Consider the following 16,461-nt stretch of genomic DNA (forward strand, 5'->3'; position numbering starts at 1 on the left):
CAAGCTCGCTTCATTACAGAAATCATCAATATTGCTTCAGGGGTCTAGCCGTGACACAGACTGTAATATAAATATACTTTTGCATTTACAATATGTATAGTTTAGTACATATTACACTTATCAGAATAATTTTAACAGTATAATATTAATAAATTAGTTGAAAATATTTATGTATTCGTATGTTATTGTTACAGGGAAAAACTTGAATTGATTAATTTAGGGTCATTTTAATAAATACAATGACTGTGTTTAATTTGAATTTTTACCTAAAGTATAATACCTTATGAATCATTTAGCCCAGTATGATAGCCCAGTACGATAGCCCAGTATGATAGCCCAGTATGTAAAATTTAAATAAAAACTTTGTTTTATTGTTTATGTGGACGGTTCCCTAGGATTTTACGAGCAAATACAAGTTTTAATTTGTCCCAATAAAGTCCCAAGCATCACAATTTGACACATATTCAATTTCTCACTCAATAACCAATTTCCAATTCAGGAGGAGAAATTAATGTAGTTGAAAATGATGTAGTCATATAGTTATACTAGCTGGACTAGAGGGACTACCCGCGCGAATTAATAAAAAAAAAATAACACAAACCTTCACCGATTGTACCCCCTCGAGGGGCCAATTGAAAAAGTAACCTATGTCCTTCTCCGGCATGTTACCTAACTCCACACTAAACATCATCTAAATCGGTTCAAGGGTTTAAGCGTTAAGAGCTAATAGACAGACTATCACATTTATAATATTAGTTTAAGATGTAGATCTCTTCAGACATGTTGTTCGTTGTCTTGGGTCTTTTATATTGTATTTGTGTTTAAGTTATTTTTTATGTGCCTGTATGATTTATCTCCTGGTAACATAGCTTTTTGATTATTGCAGTTGGACTTTGAATTGATAGTACGATTTAATATTTGGCACTGCTTTTCATTATCTATTATATTTGGGCATATATTATTTTTTTGTTTTCAGATGCCTCAAGTCAAAATTCCTCAAGGTGTACTTAAAGGCAAGGTTTGCTCTACTTATAATGGCAAAAAGTTCTACAGTTTCGAAGGTATACCGTATGCGAAACCGCCTGTTGGTGATCTTCGCTTCAAGGTATAGTGCTGATAAATTGTATCCAAATATATAAATTAGTAATTTTTTAAAGCTTTTGAAATATTTTTTGTTAATTTTACCAAATTTTTGGGGTTTCGTTTCGTGTAATACTTGTAAAATCTTAGCAATAAGCTGTTCTTTGCAAATAAATAAAGAACTCATCAACAAAGCCTTCTAATTCCCAGGATCCACTAGAGCATGATGGCTGGTCAGGTATATGGGACGCTACTAAACCAGGCAATAAGTGCCCCCAAGTCAACCCCATGGGTAAGGGAACTATGGAGGGGTGTGAGGACTGTCTGTACTTAAACATTTACACTCCAATGATGCCAACTGAGGATATAAAAAAACTTCCGGTGTTATTTTTCATTCACGGTGGCAGGTTGACATTAGGCTACGGTGATTACTATAGACCGGATTATTTCATTCAAAACGACATTATATTAGTAACGATCAATTATAGATTAGGTATATTCGGTTTTTTGTGCCTCGAAACACCGGAAGTTCCGGGTAACGCTGGCTTAAAGGATACAGTCGTGGCTTTAAAATGGGTTAAGAGTAACATAAAAAACTTTAACGGCGATGACGATAACATTACTGTTTTCGGCGAAAGCGCGGGAGCGGCTATCGGTACGTCGTATTTGACGTGCAAAATGGCGGATGGGTTTTTTAATAAAGTGATCTCTCAATCTGGTTCGTCGATATCAGATTTGTATATTATAGGTGACGATCCGATACACAGAGCGAGTGTGGTTGCGTCGTTTTTAGGACAGAATACAAGAAATAAGAGTGAACTTTATGATCTCTTCTCAAAAGCATCGGCTGAGGATTTAGTTTACGCGACAATATCCGCAAAACTAACTGAACATCCCGCCGTTCTTAGTGCATTCCTCTTACCTGTGATAGAGAAGGAGTTCGACGAAGTTGTCAGATTTTTCGAAGAACCGCCAATAGTATCGATACGAGAAAATCGATTGAAAAAATTACCTGTCCTAGTATCGGTGCATTCGCACGAAGGTGCGTTATTTGTGGAGAAGGACGAACTCGGAAATGTGATTTACGTGGACAATTTCGAATATTTCATTCCGTCGTTTCTGTCTACAAAAATGAATACGCCGAACGCATCGACATTTGCGAGTAAATTGCGCCAATATTACATGGAAGGTAGAAATGCTGATGACACGACTAAAAATGAATATTTACATCTCATAAGCGATCATTACTTCCTTCGAGATATTATGTTAATGGTTGAGCTGTTCTCCAGTTCTCAAGAAATATATCTGTGTAGATTTGGTTACTTTGGTAATATGAATATTAGGACGATGAGAAGTTTAGGCGTTAAAGGTGCGACGCACGGGGATCTCATACAGTATATATTCTATCGAGAAACTAAAGTGAAATCGGCGTCGGAAAAGGATTTGTTTATTGCCCACAATCTCGTGGACGCTTGGTGTAGTTTTGCGAAAACTGGGTAAGTTTTTGATTTTATTTATAATAAGTAACAAGTTACCTCGTCTCGCTTCGTATTTCTGGAATAAGGGTCTTCATACACCATGTATATAGTTACACGTATAACTATTTTAGTTTAAGTTGTCCGCTCTAGCGAGCACCCGTTGGCATGATTTGTTCCGAAATCTTCATCAAATATCGTCATTTGCAAATTTCCCGTGAATCCCTCTCTCCAGATAAATATCGTATGAATATCCGTTTGGTAGTTGGATATTGTCTGTATGTCTGTTGGACTTTTGTAATATATGATATGCTGTGCTACAAACTGAATGTCCCGTGGCAATTTTATGACGCATCAACCCAACGCCCTCAAACTCAGTGGTTGGCCCAATTTTTTTTTTTTCAATAAAATAATTCTCACAAGAATTTTGCAAGCTTGGGACTTCATATTCTCTGTCTGATGAACTCAAATTTCTTTCCCATTAGATTATAATAGAGATTGTACTCTACGTCCTCTGCACTTGGTTAGATTCCTCTGAGAATGGCAACCGTGACCGAATTGTTCTGGAGAACATAATCACTCATAATTTTACTCTTGGTTATTGTTTGATTGAATTCTTTTTGACCACAATTCGTCACATAAGAACAGCCTGTTAATGACCCACTGCTGGACTAAAGCCTCCTCTCCCTTTTGAGAAGGGATTGGAGCTTATTCCACCTCATTGCTCTAATTTGACTAATTTGACACAAGCTGGATTCCTTAAGATGTTTTCCTTCATGTGTGTTTGCCTGGGTTTGAACCGTGTTATGGTGGTAGGGTGCCCGTTTGTATCGGTATCACTAACTCAAATTCATATATATTCTTCTGCCAATCAACTGTGCTCAGTATTGTCATGTTCCAGTTTAAAGGATGAGTGAACCAGTATAACTACAGGCACAAGGGGCATAACATCTTAGTTCCCAAGGTTGTCCGCGCATTGGCGATGTAAGGAGTGGTTAATATTTCTTATATCGCTATTGCCTATGGGCGATGGTGCCCACATACCATCAGGTGGCTCATTTGTACGCCTTACTATATCATTAATAAAAACTAGCCACTGGGCCATCTCCCATCACCAGTAGGTAGTTCACCATGAAAAATATTAAATAATAATAATATAATTCTATTTTTTTTCAGAAAACCAACATTCAAAAATCTGAGTTTAGACTGGCAACCCTACGATATAGATAAAAAAATATGTCTTAACATCGAAGATGATATAAAAGTCGAAACATTCCCTAAGTTTGATAGTGTGAAATTTTGGTTCGATTTAATAAAAGGAAGATCGAAACTGTGATTGTTTAACGCTTACTTATAGAGTAAAGATCATAGACAACTTTGACCTTGAATTGAGATGATATCATTGGTCGATATCTAAATTGTCTGTGGTATTCAATATTCGTAAAGAAAAGGTGTTTAAAACGTCGACAAAATTATTGGAACTTTTGGAAGTGGATATGAGTAGTTTATTCGAATAGTGTTGTGTTAGAAATAAAGGTATATTATTGGAACATATGATACAGGAAAGCTATTACCAAATCACATGTTTAATTCTAAAGTTGTTTATACTTACTCTTGACATTTAAAGTACCATATTACTTTAAAAATGTTGTATATGTTGTTATTAGTTGAATAATGCCAGAGTCGGATTAAAAGGTCTGGAGGCCCTGGGGCCACAATGGAGTGGAGGCTCTAGACCAACAGAGGCGTTGAAACTTAGTTAGAATATTTTAATTTCGATCAGTAAGCTATAGTTTATTTACTTGTATCGGTAACTTTTAAAACAGTTATTATAACCTGTACAAGAAATTTTTCTGATCGACATAACTTTGTAATGACGAACATATTATTTTCTTAATTTAATTATTTTGAAAATTGTAAAAATATTTTTAAAAATACATATAATACAATAGTTCCTAAAGATTCAAGCGTTATCCGAAAATGTAAAGACTTTTTCTATATATTATTGCTTCAAAGTAAAATTTAAATAAGAACACTGAAAATAATAGACGCTTGTACAATGTTACATCGGTCGGAATAGTTGGGACGCGAATAACAGGCAGTAACTGCTACAAATATCGATTACAAAAATCCTTATTAAAGATCATTGTTAAGTTATTGTTACAAACGGGGGTCCATTGGGCCTCTTTGGCTAGTGGTTGGGGTCTCTTTACCTGGTATAACTCTTTTTAGAAAAATAAGTTAATTTTTTTTAAATTCTAATTTGAATTACGCATTCCATCGTTCCATCGACTGTTATATATGTTATATGTCCTGTTTCTCATCACTAGCCCGTCTGTCAAAAAGATCAAGCTAACTTGAAAATTGTATAAAGTTATCATGTTATGCAAACATTTTTAATGTCTCAGATGGATCCTTAGTCAACAGAATAATTGCTTATATGCATTTTTTAAATGTTTAAGTTAGTTGTAGTAGTAGCAGAACAAACTATTTAATATTGAGGACGCTTTTTATACATACAGAAGAACCTCGATTATCCGAACGAATTGGGACCGAGACTAGTTCGGATAAGCGAAATAAAATACATTTTCTCATAAAACAGTGCAGTCTATAAATAATTGATATACATATTAAAATATAAACTATGTTAAACGTTGTAATATTAAACACGTACAAAAGTCAAATGATATTTTAATGTATTTTTTTTATAATATCGTCAGTGTTTAATTGACGAACGGGCGGAACGCGTCCGGATAATCGAGGTTCTACTGTAATACTAATATTATTTATAATCTGTTATAAAAAATAATTGTAGTAGAATAAGGAATATCACTTATTCGAACAATATAGTACATAATGCTTTTTATTTTATTATATGTTGGGAAGTTACAGCGTCATCATGATGTAATGGTAGCAGAAAAAACAGCATATTACTAATATCATCTTTTATTTAAGTATGTTAGAGTTATCGTAATTGTAATGGTAGCAGAAGCAATACAACACACTTGTGGACGTCCTGCGTAGTTGGTTGATCAGCAAGACATCATCATCAACATCAAAGAATAATTTTTATATAAACTGTATATAATATACATATCATATGGAGCTTTTACATAATATTGTTATGATTGTAATGGTAGCAGAACAAACAATGGAATTCTTACAAAGATTTTATGTTTTTTATATATTTATATTGTGTTCCAATATTATAAAGATATAAAAGCGAATTATAAATAAACTATAACAATATAAAATTTTAACGAACAATATAGTACAGTAGACGCTTTTTATTTCTTAATATTTTTCTGTGATTATTGATAATGTTAATGTTTATAAATACGAATAAATAACACTTTTATAGAAGTCGTTTAGTGGATGTTTAGTTTAACAGTGATTTATATTATGTCATCTTTTATTTGACGTTTGTTGAAGATAAAAACATTGCTTAACTAATTGCCTCTAAATAATATTTACAGGTATGGATTTCCACACATTAAGGATCCCTTTAGGTCAAATAAATATTTTTTTAATAAAATTTAATTCTTTATTCTTAGTGTAGTCGTCATCCTTTAATGCACGTCGGTATTAATTTCACCTGGGGGCTTTGGTGAGTGAATAGATCAATAAAGCCGAACAATATTTAATAATATTCCAAGCGCGGTCAACGGTAGGTGCACTTGGGAGGGAAAGGGAGAGTTAATAAAATACGAGTATAGTTTATTTACCTGAATTTATTCCAAAAATGTAACAAGTTAAGAGAACTATAATGTTGTTAGATAAATACTGTTTTTTTTTAAATTTTATGTAATAAAGTTTATTTTTAAATTATTATTTTAGTTTTTTTATCCCAATTATATAACAATAAACCAAGTATATATATATGTATATATATATGTATATATATATATATATATATATATATATATATATATATATATATATATATGTCGGAGGAAGATATAAGTTGGGTTGATTGATGTTTGCATGTATGTGTACAATATTATTTGTTTACATTTTAATATCTTTTAAAATTCTTGAGTTAATTATATTTGATTTGTTACATTGTTTTAAGAAGTTATAAACCATATTAATTTAATAAAAGTTATGAATATTGTATTTCTTGTAACGACAAATCAGAGCGAAGCATTTGCCTCCAGCGGGGTCGAGGCGCCACCTGGTTGACAGAGGTTGAGACAGTTTTGACGGATACATTTTGTTTGATTAAAAGGCAAAGGCAGAGACAACGCGCCCGTGTGTCAAAGAGAAACATTGCATAATGTCATTTTCTCTGGATAATTTCAAAACAAACCCGATAGATTTTTAAATCAAGGTATTTGATAGTTCCTAATTCACACTCAGGTTAGGTTACAAATTATGCAAGCGACAAATACGTCTATGGATTCTACAAAAAAAAAAACCCATAACAATCACTACTATAAAACTTACAAATTTAAACATTCGCAATTTTAAATTTTATAATAATAAAATAAGATGAGGCGTGAAGTTATCTATTTCGAGCGACCTTACACAAAATCGGCGGTTTAGCGAGCGACTTCAACATGTAACTTCATGTCATTCTGTGCGCGCCAAAAGAAGTATAACTTCAAAAACGAGATCATCTAAACTTTATTGAATTCCGGTAGTTCTTGATCACTTATCAATAGGCATGGGCGATATCTGAATTTTGTGACATCGGTTGTGTAACGGATATTTGGATTAAATATCGGTGTTGACATCAGATTTCAAATATCGCCCTGTCTTTGTTCAACTTAACATTATACGATATGTGAGAAAGAAATGAAACGGATGTGATATCGAAATCGGATTAACGTAGGTCCGGAATGAGTCCATACTTCGCCTCACGAGAATGTATCGATATATTCAAATAAAACAAATAACTCTGACAAGATTTATTTATTCATATTATATAAAAAAATACGCAATCTGTATTATGCGCAATAATAAAATGGAAATTATAACTAGAATCATTATTGGCACTGGTTATCTACATTAATTTTAATTTACAAATCGATAAATAATTTGACGAAAAAAATTCAAGTGACTACATTTTTATTTCTAGTGCGAATTTTCGTGCGTAATTATTACTTACAAAGGTATGATACAAACAAGTTCCGTCTTAATAGTTAAGGTAATAGGATTCATAATTCCATTTCTTTAAGCATTTAAGTTACTAATATTTATTTTACTAGTGCTTAGCTCCACTTGAGTTTTAGCGCGTAAATTAATGTCACTTTGACACTCTGTGTTGCCAGTTATAAAATAAACAGTGATAAATAATTTCAATGAAAATTATACTAAATAAATATTATAATTATGTAGTGAATTTAATATCCAATAATTTTCTTATCACATCATTGGCGCTATCACGCAATTGAAGCAGTAACGTTACATTAAAGATATATTTAAATGAAAGAAAATATTATTCAATAAAAAAAAAATGAAAATGCAATACAGCCTACGGAATGGCGAAGCAAAATCTATCTGACAAATAACTAAGAATACAAATGACATAATATCTTGTCGCACGTGTTGCTTTTTTATATTCGCATCTCGCTCACACATAATTACTAAAAGTTTATATAATTATCAGGGACTTCCTTATTTTTCCTTCCTTCAGTATAAACGAAGAATTTTCGGTTATTTCGATGAGATTATAGTTCCCATCGACGTGAGTTCTCAGAGCGATGTTGATAAGTCCGTAACTCAGCACTATTAAAATTTAATTTAAACCAGAATAAAACTATCAAATGACTGTATTTTTTTTTTTACTTTTCTGTTTCAATATTGAATTACTCTATAGGTAACATTTTTCAACCATCTAATAGGAAAAGGCCGGTTATACACATATTGACAACTGTTTATATTAATTTCATCACCATTAAATGGTACCACTAGCCAGACTGACTAGGCTACCACCTAGTATGTTCATGAATCGCTGAAGTCCCTGATAATTACAGACATAACCAACAATTATTTTTAATAAATATATATTTTTTAAAAGATATCGAATATAATGCCAAATTAAATTTAGCCTAAAAATAAGTACTAATAATATTATTATGTTTAAAGTAAACTCTCTTTTTAAATTGAATGTTACATCTTGATGCGATAATATCTTTTTTTACAATTGAAGAAATTGTCGCAAAATCATTTTTTTATTTTTGTTAATATATAATACAGTCAGATAAAATAAACTAAACGTTTAATATCTTAAAAATAACTCCTTAAAATATTTGACTAAGTTACTTTAATGTGCTTTTTTTAAATTACTATAAATGCAACGGAATGTAATCGGTCAAATGAATTAAAAAGTTTCCCGCCAAAAAAAACATACTATGCATTTTATAAACATAATGAAATATAATTAAAAAAAATAAAGAAAAAATAAAACGATTGTTTTTAAAGGCACTTGAAATCACACAATGAAATTAATATCACTTATGCAAAATGTAAATATTATGAAAAAAAATGTAAAATACTCTTTTATAGTAGACGCATGGATATGATTGATATTATAAAAAAATAATTATATATTTTTTTTATTACTTCGACACAAAGGAACATATGTTACAGCCAAAATTCTTAACCAGTAAAAATTCTATTTAACTGACTTTACGGTCAAAAGTACTTATAATAAATGACATGAGTTAAGTTACTTTTGCTTTTACTTCTGTTACAATAATCTTAGTGTGTCAGAATATATATATGTCCACATATTATTTGATAGCACACTTGCAGAAATAAAAATAAGTTTCTTGTCTTTACTCAATAGTACTTTTAAGCTAATTTTGTCAGTCCCAAGAATTTTTAACCAAGAGTTATGACAATAACATATATTTGATCAGTTTAACGATAATTGTACACACGTGGACCATAGAGCTGAATATGTAAACAAAACAATCAAAGTAAATAAAGATAATTTTTAAAATCTGCTGTACAGTGGCAAACAAGGGAAAACTGATCAGATTTATGAAGTCCAAATAATCATTTAAGATAAACTATTGTCCTATTTAAGTACATACAAAATATATCAAAGTATTACACATTCATATTTGAACAAATAAAAAATAATTTAGACTAAATTTTAGCTTCAAATCTGCCTCAGTGTTGCCAGTATTTCGAACATTATAAATTAGTTTTTTGAATGATCAATTGAATTAGAAATATTATGTTTAGCACTTAGGCCCACACGTGGGCATAATCAAAATGAATAAATAAATACATATATATCTATCTATATCTATACTTGTTAATTGGACTGTTTTGTGCAGAAATGTGCGAACCCACAGAAGTACTAAAGTTGTAAAGATTTAAATTGAAATAAACAAAAGTATCAAAGAAAAAAAAAGAATTACATTTTTAATTGAATAAATATATACTCGTAATGTATTGTCACTATAAGTATTTTTTTTCTTTCAAATCAAATAACTTTTATTATCTGTGGGTTCGGAGGTATCTGCAAAATGCGGCCCAATCATAAAATTCAATATTATTATGTATTTTTCCTTTTAAACAGTTTCAATTGACACTTATATCATAATAAATCGTTTTCCAATTAAAAAAAAATGCAAATTTAAATACAAACGCTGATTTTTTGGAATGTTCAATAATGACCAACTTATGTCACAGTTTCTATAAATTGTCAAGAAAACAAAAGATGCACGCTTTTAATTGAAAAGTTAAAATTGCAGCTAATATTTAAAATAGATGAATAAACATTATCCTTTCAGTAATAATGGACTTTAAAACAGTATATGTGAATATAAGAAAATCTATTTTAATAAAAATATAATAACTATTTCTTAAATATACGAATAAAACGTAGAAAATACGAAGGAATCAAGTAATACGATGTAAAAAATTGTGGCAAAATTAGACAAAATACAGAAACTAGTGAAGTTTAAGTTCACTTCTTCCCGCCCAGTGATTCGAAGAAGTTCACGAATTTGTTGACTCCGATGTTCTTGGGTAAATCGTCTTCCGGTGGATCGTTGGCTCTGATAACGTCTTTAGGATTCACGTTATTGCTTGGCACCATTTTAATTTCATTAGACGGCCTCGGTTTCTTTTCTGAGTTACCGTTGAATTTGATTTCTTCGACGCCATTCTGTGGCGTTTCGAATTTCTGTTGAATCTCAACGATATTTATGCCGAAGTCTTCTGAATGTTCAACAACTTGAACTTCAGTGGGTTCAACTTCTTCCTGTACAAGATTGTCGGGTGTGTGTGAATCAAGTACATTGTCTGGTACCGCGATTTCTTCAGTAGGAACATCGACTACATTATTTTGATGAACAGCTTCATTATCGTCGACTATTAAACCTTTTATTTCTTCGTTTAATTCGACAGTCTCTTGCACGTTAACTAAAACTTGTGTCTCTGTAGTTTCCACATTGTTAACGACTGTCGATGTCGTTATAATAGTTTCTTCGACGATTACTGGAGCCGTTGAAAATTCAATTCTTTCGCAAATTGGAACAATACTTTCGTTTGTTGCGGGATGATCCCAGATTTTGTAGTATTTTCCGTATAATTTATCCCAAAATTCCATTTTCTCTTGGTCTGGATTCGTAGCCAATGACAATTCATTGCCAATATTGAGATAACAAAGTTTGTCTTCGGTGACTGGCAACCATGTTACTGGAAGGTAGTGGTTTTCATCTGGCGTAGGGTTGCTGAAATTAAAAAAAAAAAATCATTAAGATTTACGACTAGATCTAGCCTTCTCCAATCACAGAAGGAGAAGAGACAAATAAAAAAACTTCGACACTGAATCAGAGTCGTATAATTGGATGTTGTCTTAACTAATTTATGGTATTGATTATCGAAACGTATCTTGTAAAAGTAATCAACACGACATGAACGTTCAAGACGTCGCTCAAAACAGTATTTTTTTTCACGTGCGTTTTATAATTATAATTGTTAATATTGTTGGGTGTTCTGAATTAATAAATAAACTCATAAGCATTTAAGTCTGTGTTTTTCCTGTATATAAATGAAAAAGTAAGGCTGTTAATATCCCACTCCTGGGCTTAATCCCCCACTTGTTCTCTACAAGTTTGGTGCTTATTTTACGACGCGCGCTCTAACGCAGGTACGTGAATATGTAGACGATACATGTAGTTTTTCTCACAATGTTACTTCACCACCGAGACATGAATTATACTCTCGAATTAAGCCCAAGAAAATTTAAAATTGAGTGATGCTTCCCAAGGTTTGAACCCGCAATCTTCGGCGTGGATTTACGTATTCTAACTACTGGACCGTATCGGCATTATATTTTAGCTAAAATGTATAAAATCTGAGATCGTATTAACTCACCCGCCCTTAGCGAAGTTCGTCCACAGCCTCAGCAAGCGTTCCCTCATCTTAACATCCTGCGGCTCAACTTCCTTCTCCAGGTCATTCTTGAATAGATACCCCACTTCATCCACATGTCCTGCGCGTTTCAGGTCCAAACTCTTCAAGAAATGGTTGCTCCAGTCCAATTCACCATTGTAATCAAATTTGTAGAAATAAATCGGCTTATTTGAGTTATTAACGAGGTACTTGATATAACGGTGCATATTAATATTGTATAGACAATCAGATACTAAATGAGCTCTATCGTTTAAGCTTTTATCGCTCGAAACATCACCTTTGAAGTATAATGCCTTTATTTTCTCAGCAATAGCTAAAGCTTCATCTGAATTCCTTTCAATGTTCAAGTCTTTTGGAATGTACGATTGTAAATCGTCTGTGTCGTGGACTAAAGCGACTTCTACGGCAGTCGAACCGATCATAACTGGTATATCAGCTACTCGACCAGATGTTAGAACATCTACGAATGGTTCAGTTAGGAAAGCTTCGACACCTGGAAATTCTTTTTCGACGACCGGTGCGAATGGATTCAATTTCTTATCCATTGTACCGACTAAAGGTGACATCCTCTCGTACGCCTCTACAATGTCTTTGACTGGTGTCGTCGATAGAAACTCATAGATTTCATCGATGGCTATCGATTCGCAGCCCAGCTCTTTAGCTAAAGCTGTTGCATTTTCTATTGGACTTCTTTGAATCGCCCAAGTATTCAACGCTGTGCCGGATTGAATAATAGCTTTGTTTATTAAATTCTTCGTCAATGGACTCGCTGTGAGGAGCGTGACCAAAGCACTACCACAACTTTTACCGAATACAGTTAGATTGCCGGAGTTACCTCCGAAATTCTTTATGTTCTCTTTTACCCATCGAAGAGCCTGTACGATGTCTTTAGCGCCTGCATTTCCTGGTACGTCGGGAGTGTTCAGACACAGGAAACCTAGAGGTCCGCATCTATAGTTAATAGTAACAATAACTACATCTTTTTCTACTAAATAATCTGCACCAAACAAGCTAGTACTGCTCGATCCCATACGAAAACCGCCACCATGAATGTAAACCATAACGGGCAGGAATTCCCCGTCCACACTTGGCGTGTAAACATTGAGGAAGAGACAATTTTCATCTCCCAAGTACTCTTTGTGGAAGAATGGTTCAATTTGAGCGCAGCTGTTCCCTTCTGAAGTGGCCTCGCGTACACCGTCCCATGGTTCTGGTGGCTGTGGGGCCTAGAAGTAAAAAATATTGCAAAATTAAATATCAAAATTAACTACAAGTATAATATAAATGTTACTACTTCTACCAAATTTTAATCATGTTAGAAGGCATTGAGGGTGTAATCCAGAAAATAATTTTATTATTACGTAAAATACCTACTAAAACAATAAATAAATCCAAACAGACATGGCTATGGCTATCTATCCTATGGCTTTGTACCCTGGTAAAAAGCTCGTGATACTACCTCTTTGAAGTAAGCCCGCGTTCATCTCTTGGCCAGCTCAGGCCAATGAAAAGTTATTCGGTTTTCTATAGAAAAATTCTCACTAAAACTCTGAATATTCGGAAAACACGCAAACCCGAACAGGATCAACGGCTTTCCTGAACTTTTTCGGTTGTGTCCGATTGGCCGTCTCATCGGATTATGAGAATGAGGAAATAGAGCATGCACCTGTGTTTACGTAGGTCCAAAATCAGTCAAAACATCATCATCGACCAAACGCAAGCTCTTAGGTCGTAGGAGTGTGAAAATATCCCTGATATTTGTTTAATTGTTTCGTGTCGAATTCCGAATTATTTTTGATATAAGTTATCAAAATATTATCACAGCTGAAGTGATAGCGAGATAAATAAGATCGATGACGGAATATAGTCTCAAGTGGTGTAAATTTAGTCACTTTAAGTCATGAACAGAGGTACTCTAACTCCAAGCTTTGTGTATCATACTTAAAGACGTATCACTTTGTATGTTACCCAAGTCAGATATTAACTTTAAGTGCTTAGTGATATGTTGATGGTGTAACTTTTCTAATAAATAATTAAAAAATTATGTATGTTATTGTATAATTTAATACTTTAAGTAATTAATTCCATTCTGGTAAAAAATATGAATATTAAATTAATTGAATATAAAGAAACTCGGTGGCCGTCTCGACTTCGGAGGAATTAAGAATGTTATTTGCTTATCAATCGCACCGCCCCCTACAGGATCCGATCTAAGGACCATGTAGGGAGCGCTGCGATCATAGACCCAATTACATATAAGAAATTTCATCGAAATCGGTCGAATCGTTTAGGAGGAGTCCGTTTTCATATACACGTCTAAAAGATTATATATATACATAACGGTAAATTCTTACAAATTCACAGACTTTTTACATGCGAAAACTTGTATTAGAAATAGCGAGTTATTCTTCAAATACTAGTTTAATTAGTAAATGTTCCACGGGTGGGCTAAGACTTCCTTTTCTTTTGAGGACATATTTATGGGCCCATTCCACAACTGCGTGTTCCTTCCTCAAGCTACTTTCCTTTAACGCTGAGCACGAAAAGAAATATAAACATGTATTAAGCATACAAAAATTCAGCGTTGCTTGTTAAAAGAAATAGCCTACAAAAGAAGTAAGTATATAGAACTAAAAAGTTATCAATTTTTTTTGGCAAATTTCTAAAATTACGTCTAAACTTATATAAGAGATGAGTTACGCCTTCACGGGAGATTTTATCGCTTATCACCGGCCGCGTTATCTTGTTTGTTGAGATCAATCCATATCTAGCATTTCACACACAGTTCTGCAGTTGTTTTTGAACTCTCTTTCAGATTAACTTTATCAAAATTAAATAAATTCTTACACTATCTCTTGGAGTAACTTTAAATGTTATAAAACTAAACAGCGAAATGTATGTTATGTACGTACAACTGAATCCACATTACGAACCGGTTTACGCTTTACGATTAATACAGTACTGTAAAGTGACGTTTCAAAAAAATAAAAGTCTACTTGAATAAAGTATACTTTGCCATCAAATAGTATAATTGAACCATGAAGACATGTTTCCCCACAGAAATATTTCGAACGCACAAATATCCTAGAATACCAAAACGAGCGTTGAAAACGCAGAAACAACTCCAACCCGTAAGAGACTTACGATTCTATTTCTTGGTAATTCTAGAGTCTAAATTGCAGAAGCCACCTGTTCCATTAACAGACACTTTCTATCAACTGAGCCAAATTTAAAATACGATGTATTACTAATAATTATTTATTTATGACCTCACCTTAAACCTCAAAGATCCAATGGGCGGTTTCGCGTATGGAATTCCTTGGAAACTGTAGAAGGCTTTGCCGCTGGGCGAGTTGACGAGCTTCCCTTGCAGTTCTCCCTCTTCCACCCTCACGATCGGTGACTCAGTCATTCTGCCGCCACTGTAATTTGAAATTGTAAAATTAATTAATATATAGCAACAATATAATCCATAAAAGCTGACAAAGTCAAAAAGTACACAGCTTACAAAATTTCCAAATGCCGGCAAAGAATTCCTCTAATGTTAAGGAATATATTTTGAGTTTATTCAAGCACACTGCTTCTGAGCGTGTTGGTTAGTTTAGTTGTCACCGAGCATGGCATGAATTAGGTTTAAACAATTAAGCAAGCAAAGCTTTAGCGTTGCCGAAATGTATGCACAGGATCAACTCGGCTGCATATATATAAACACCATAAGAGTTCATATTGGGAACATATACATCACACTGCAAACAATATCACTGTATGAAAAACTAACATTTCCAAAGTTTGAATTAAATGTGTAGCGATTCGTAAAGTAAATTCTACCGAGAAGAACCAGCAAGAAACTCAGTAGCTATTCTAGTCCACCATTTTAATTACAGAATACGTCAATACGTTAGTCTTTACTGACGAACTGTTTTATAAAGTCACTTAGTAACGAAAACAATTAAATTTAAAACACACAATTCATTACACGAACAGAACTCGAACAAATATTTGAGTCCACTTAACCGTTAGATAATAAATTATTTATTTATCTGTAAAGACAAACCAACAACTGACCGGCCAGTAATCTCTCAGGACTATTTAAATATTTGTCCAAGCCGAAATTACGGTAGTTAACGACCACGCCATTACCTATTTCTAGCAATACTATTAAAAGAGGATAAACTCTTCTTAGTAATACCTAACTGAATACACTACTAAAATCAAAATATATTTTATTCAAGTAGGCTTTTAAAGTACTTTTTATAAATATTACGAGAATCTACCAACGGTTCGGAATGTAGATTCTACCAAGAAGAACCGGCAACAACTCACTCAGTACATAGTTACCCTTTTTCAACATTTAAAATACAAAATTATTTTAGTTAAATACAATTATATATGTATATTATATATCCTGCCTGGAAGTCAAAAAGTATTAGCTCTACGTTTCTTTATCATCTTTTTTTAATCTTGTATCTTATATGTTTTTTTACGTGATGATTTCTGCCAATACACTCTACTGTAAGCCGCGTAA

At 33.0% G+C, this 16,461-nt stretch overlaps 2 protein-coding genes across 5 annotated transcripts in view; one reads left to right on the forward strand and one right to left on the reverse strand.

The window, feature by feature from the left end:
• Window positions 1–970: 970 nt before the first annotated feature.
• LOC113391669 (esterase FE4-like) lies at window positions 971–4,096 on the forward strand. The gene is made up of 3 exons (XM_026627712.2): window positions 971–1,105; window positions 1,291–2,576; window positions 3,732–4,096. The coding sequence occupies exons 1-3, from the start codon at window positions 977–979 to the stop codon at window positions 3,889–3,891; spliced, it is 1,575 nt and encodes a 524-aa protein (XP_026483497.2). The 5' UTR covers window positions 971–976; the 3' UTR covers window positions 3,892–4,096.
• Window positions 4,097–10,481: 6,385 nt separating this feature from the next.
• Window positions 10,482–16,461, reverse strand: part of LOC113391665 (juvenile hormone esterase-like) — a 34,169-nt gene continuing 28,189 nt past the window's right edge. For all 4 annotated transcript variants that reach the window (XM_026627708.2, XM_026627704.2, XM_026627706.2 and 1 more), the window contains 3 exons: window positions 15,211–15,358; window positions 11,898–13,162; window positions 10,482–11,251 (listed from right to left, as the gene is read on the reverse strand). In XM_026627708.2, coding sequence (XP_026483493.2) covers window positions 10,483–11,251; window positions 11,898–13,162; window positions 15,211–15,348 — 2,172 coding nt within the window. In that variant the 5' untranslated portion in view covers window positions 15,349–15,358 and the 3' untranslated portion in view covers window position 10,482. The remainder of the gene's footprint in view (window positions 11,252–11,897; window positions 13,163–15,210; window positions 15,359–16,461) is intronic.

The sequence above is a fragment of the Vanessa tameamea genome, chromosome 30, assembly GCF_037043105.1.
Source record: "Vanessa tameamea isolate UH-Manoa-2023 chromosome 30, ilVanTame1 primary haplotype, whole genome shotgun sequence".
Lineage (NCBI taxonomy): Eukaryota > Metazoa > Arthropoda > Insecta > Lepidoptera > Nymphalidae > Vanessa > Vanessa tameamea.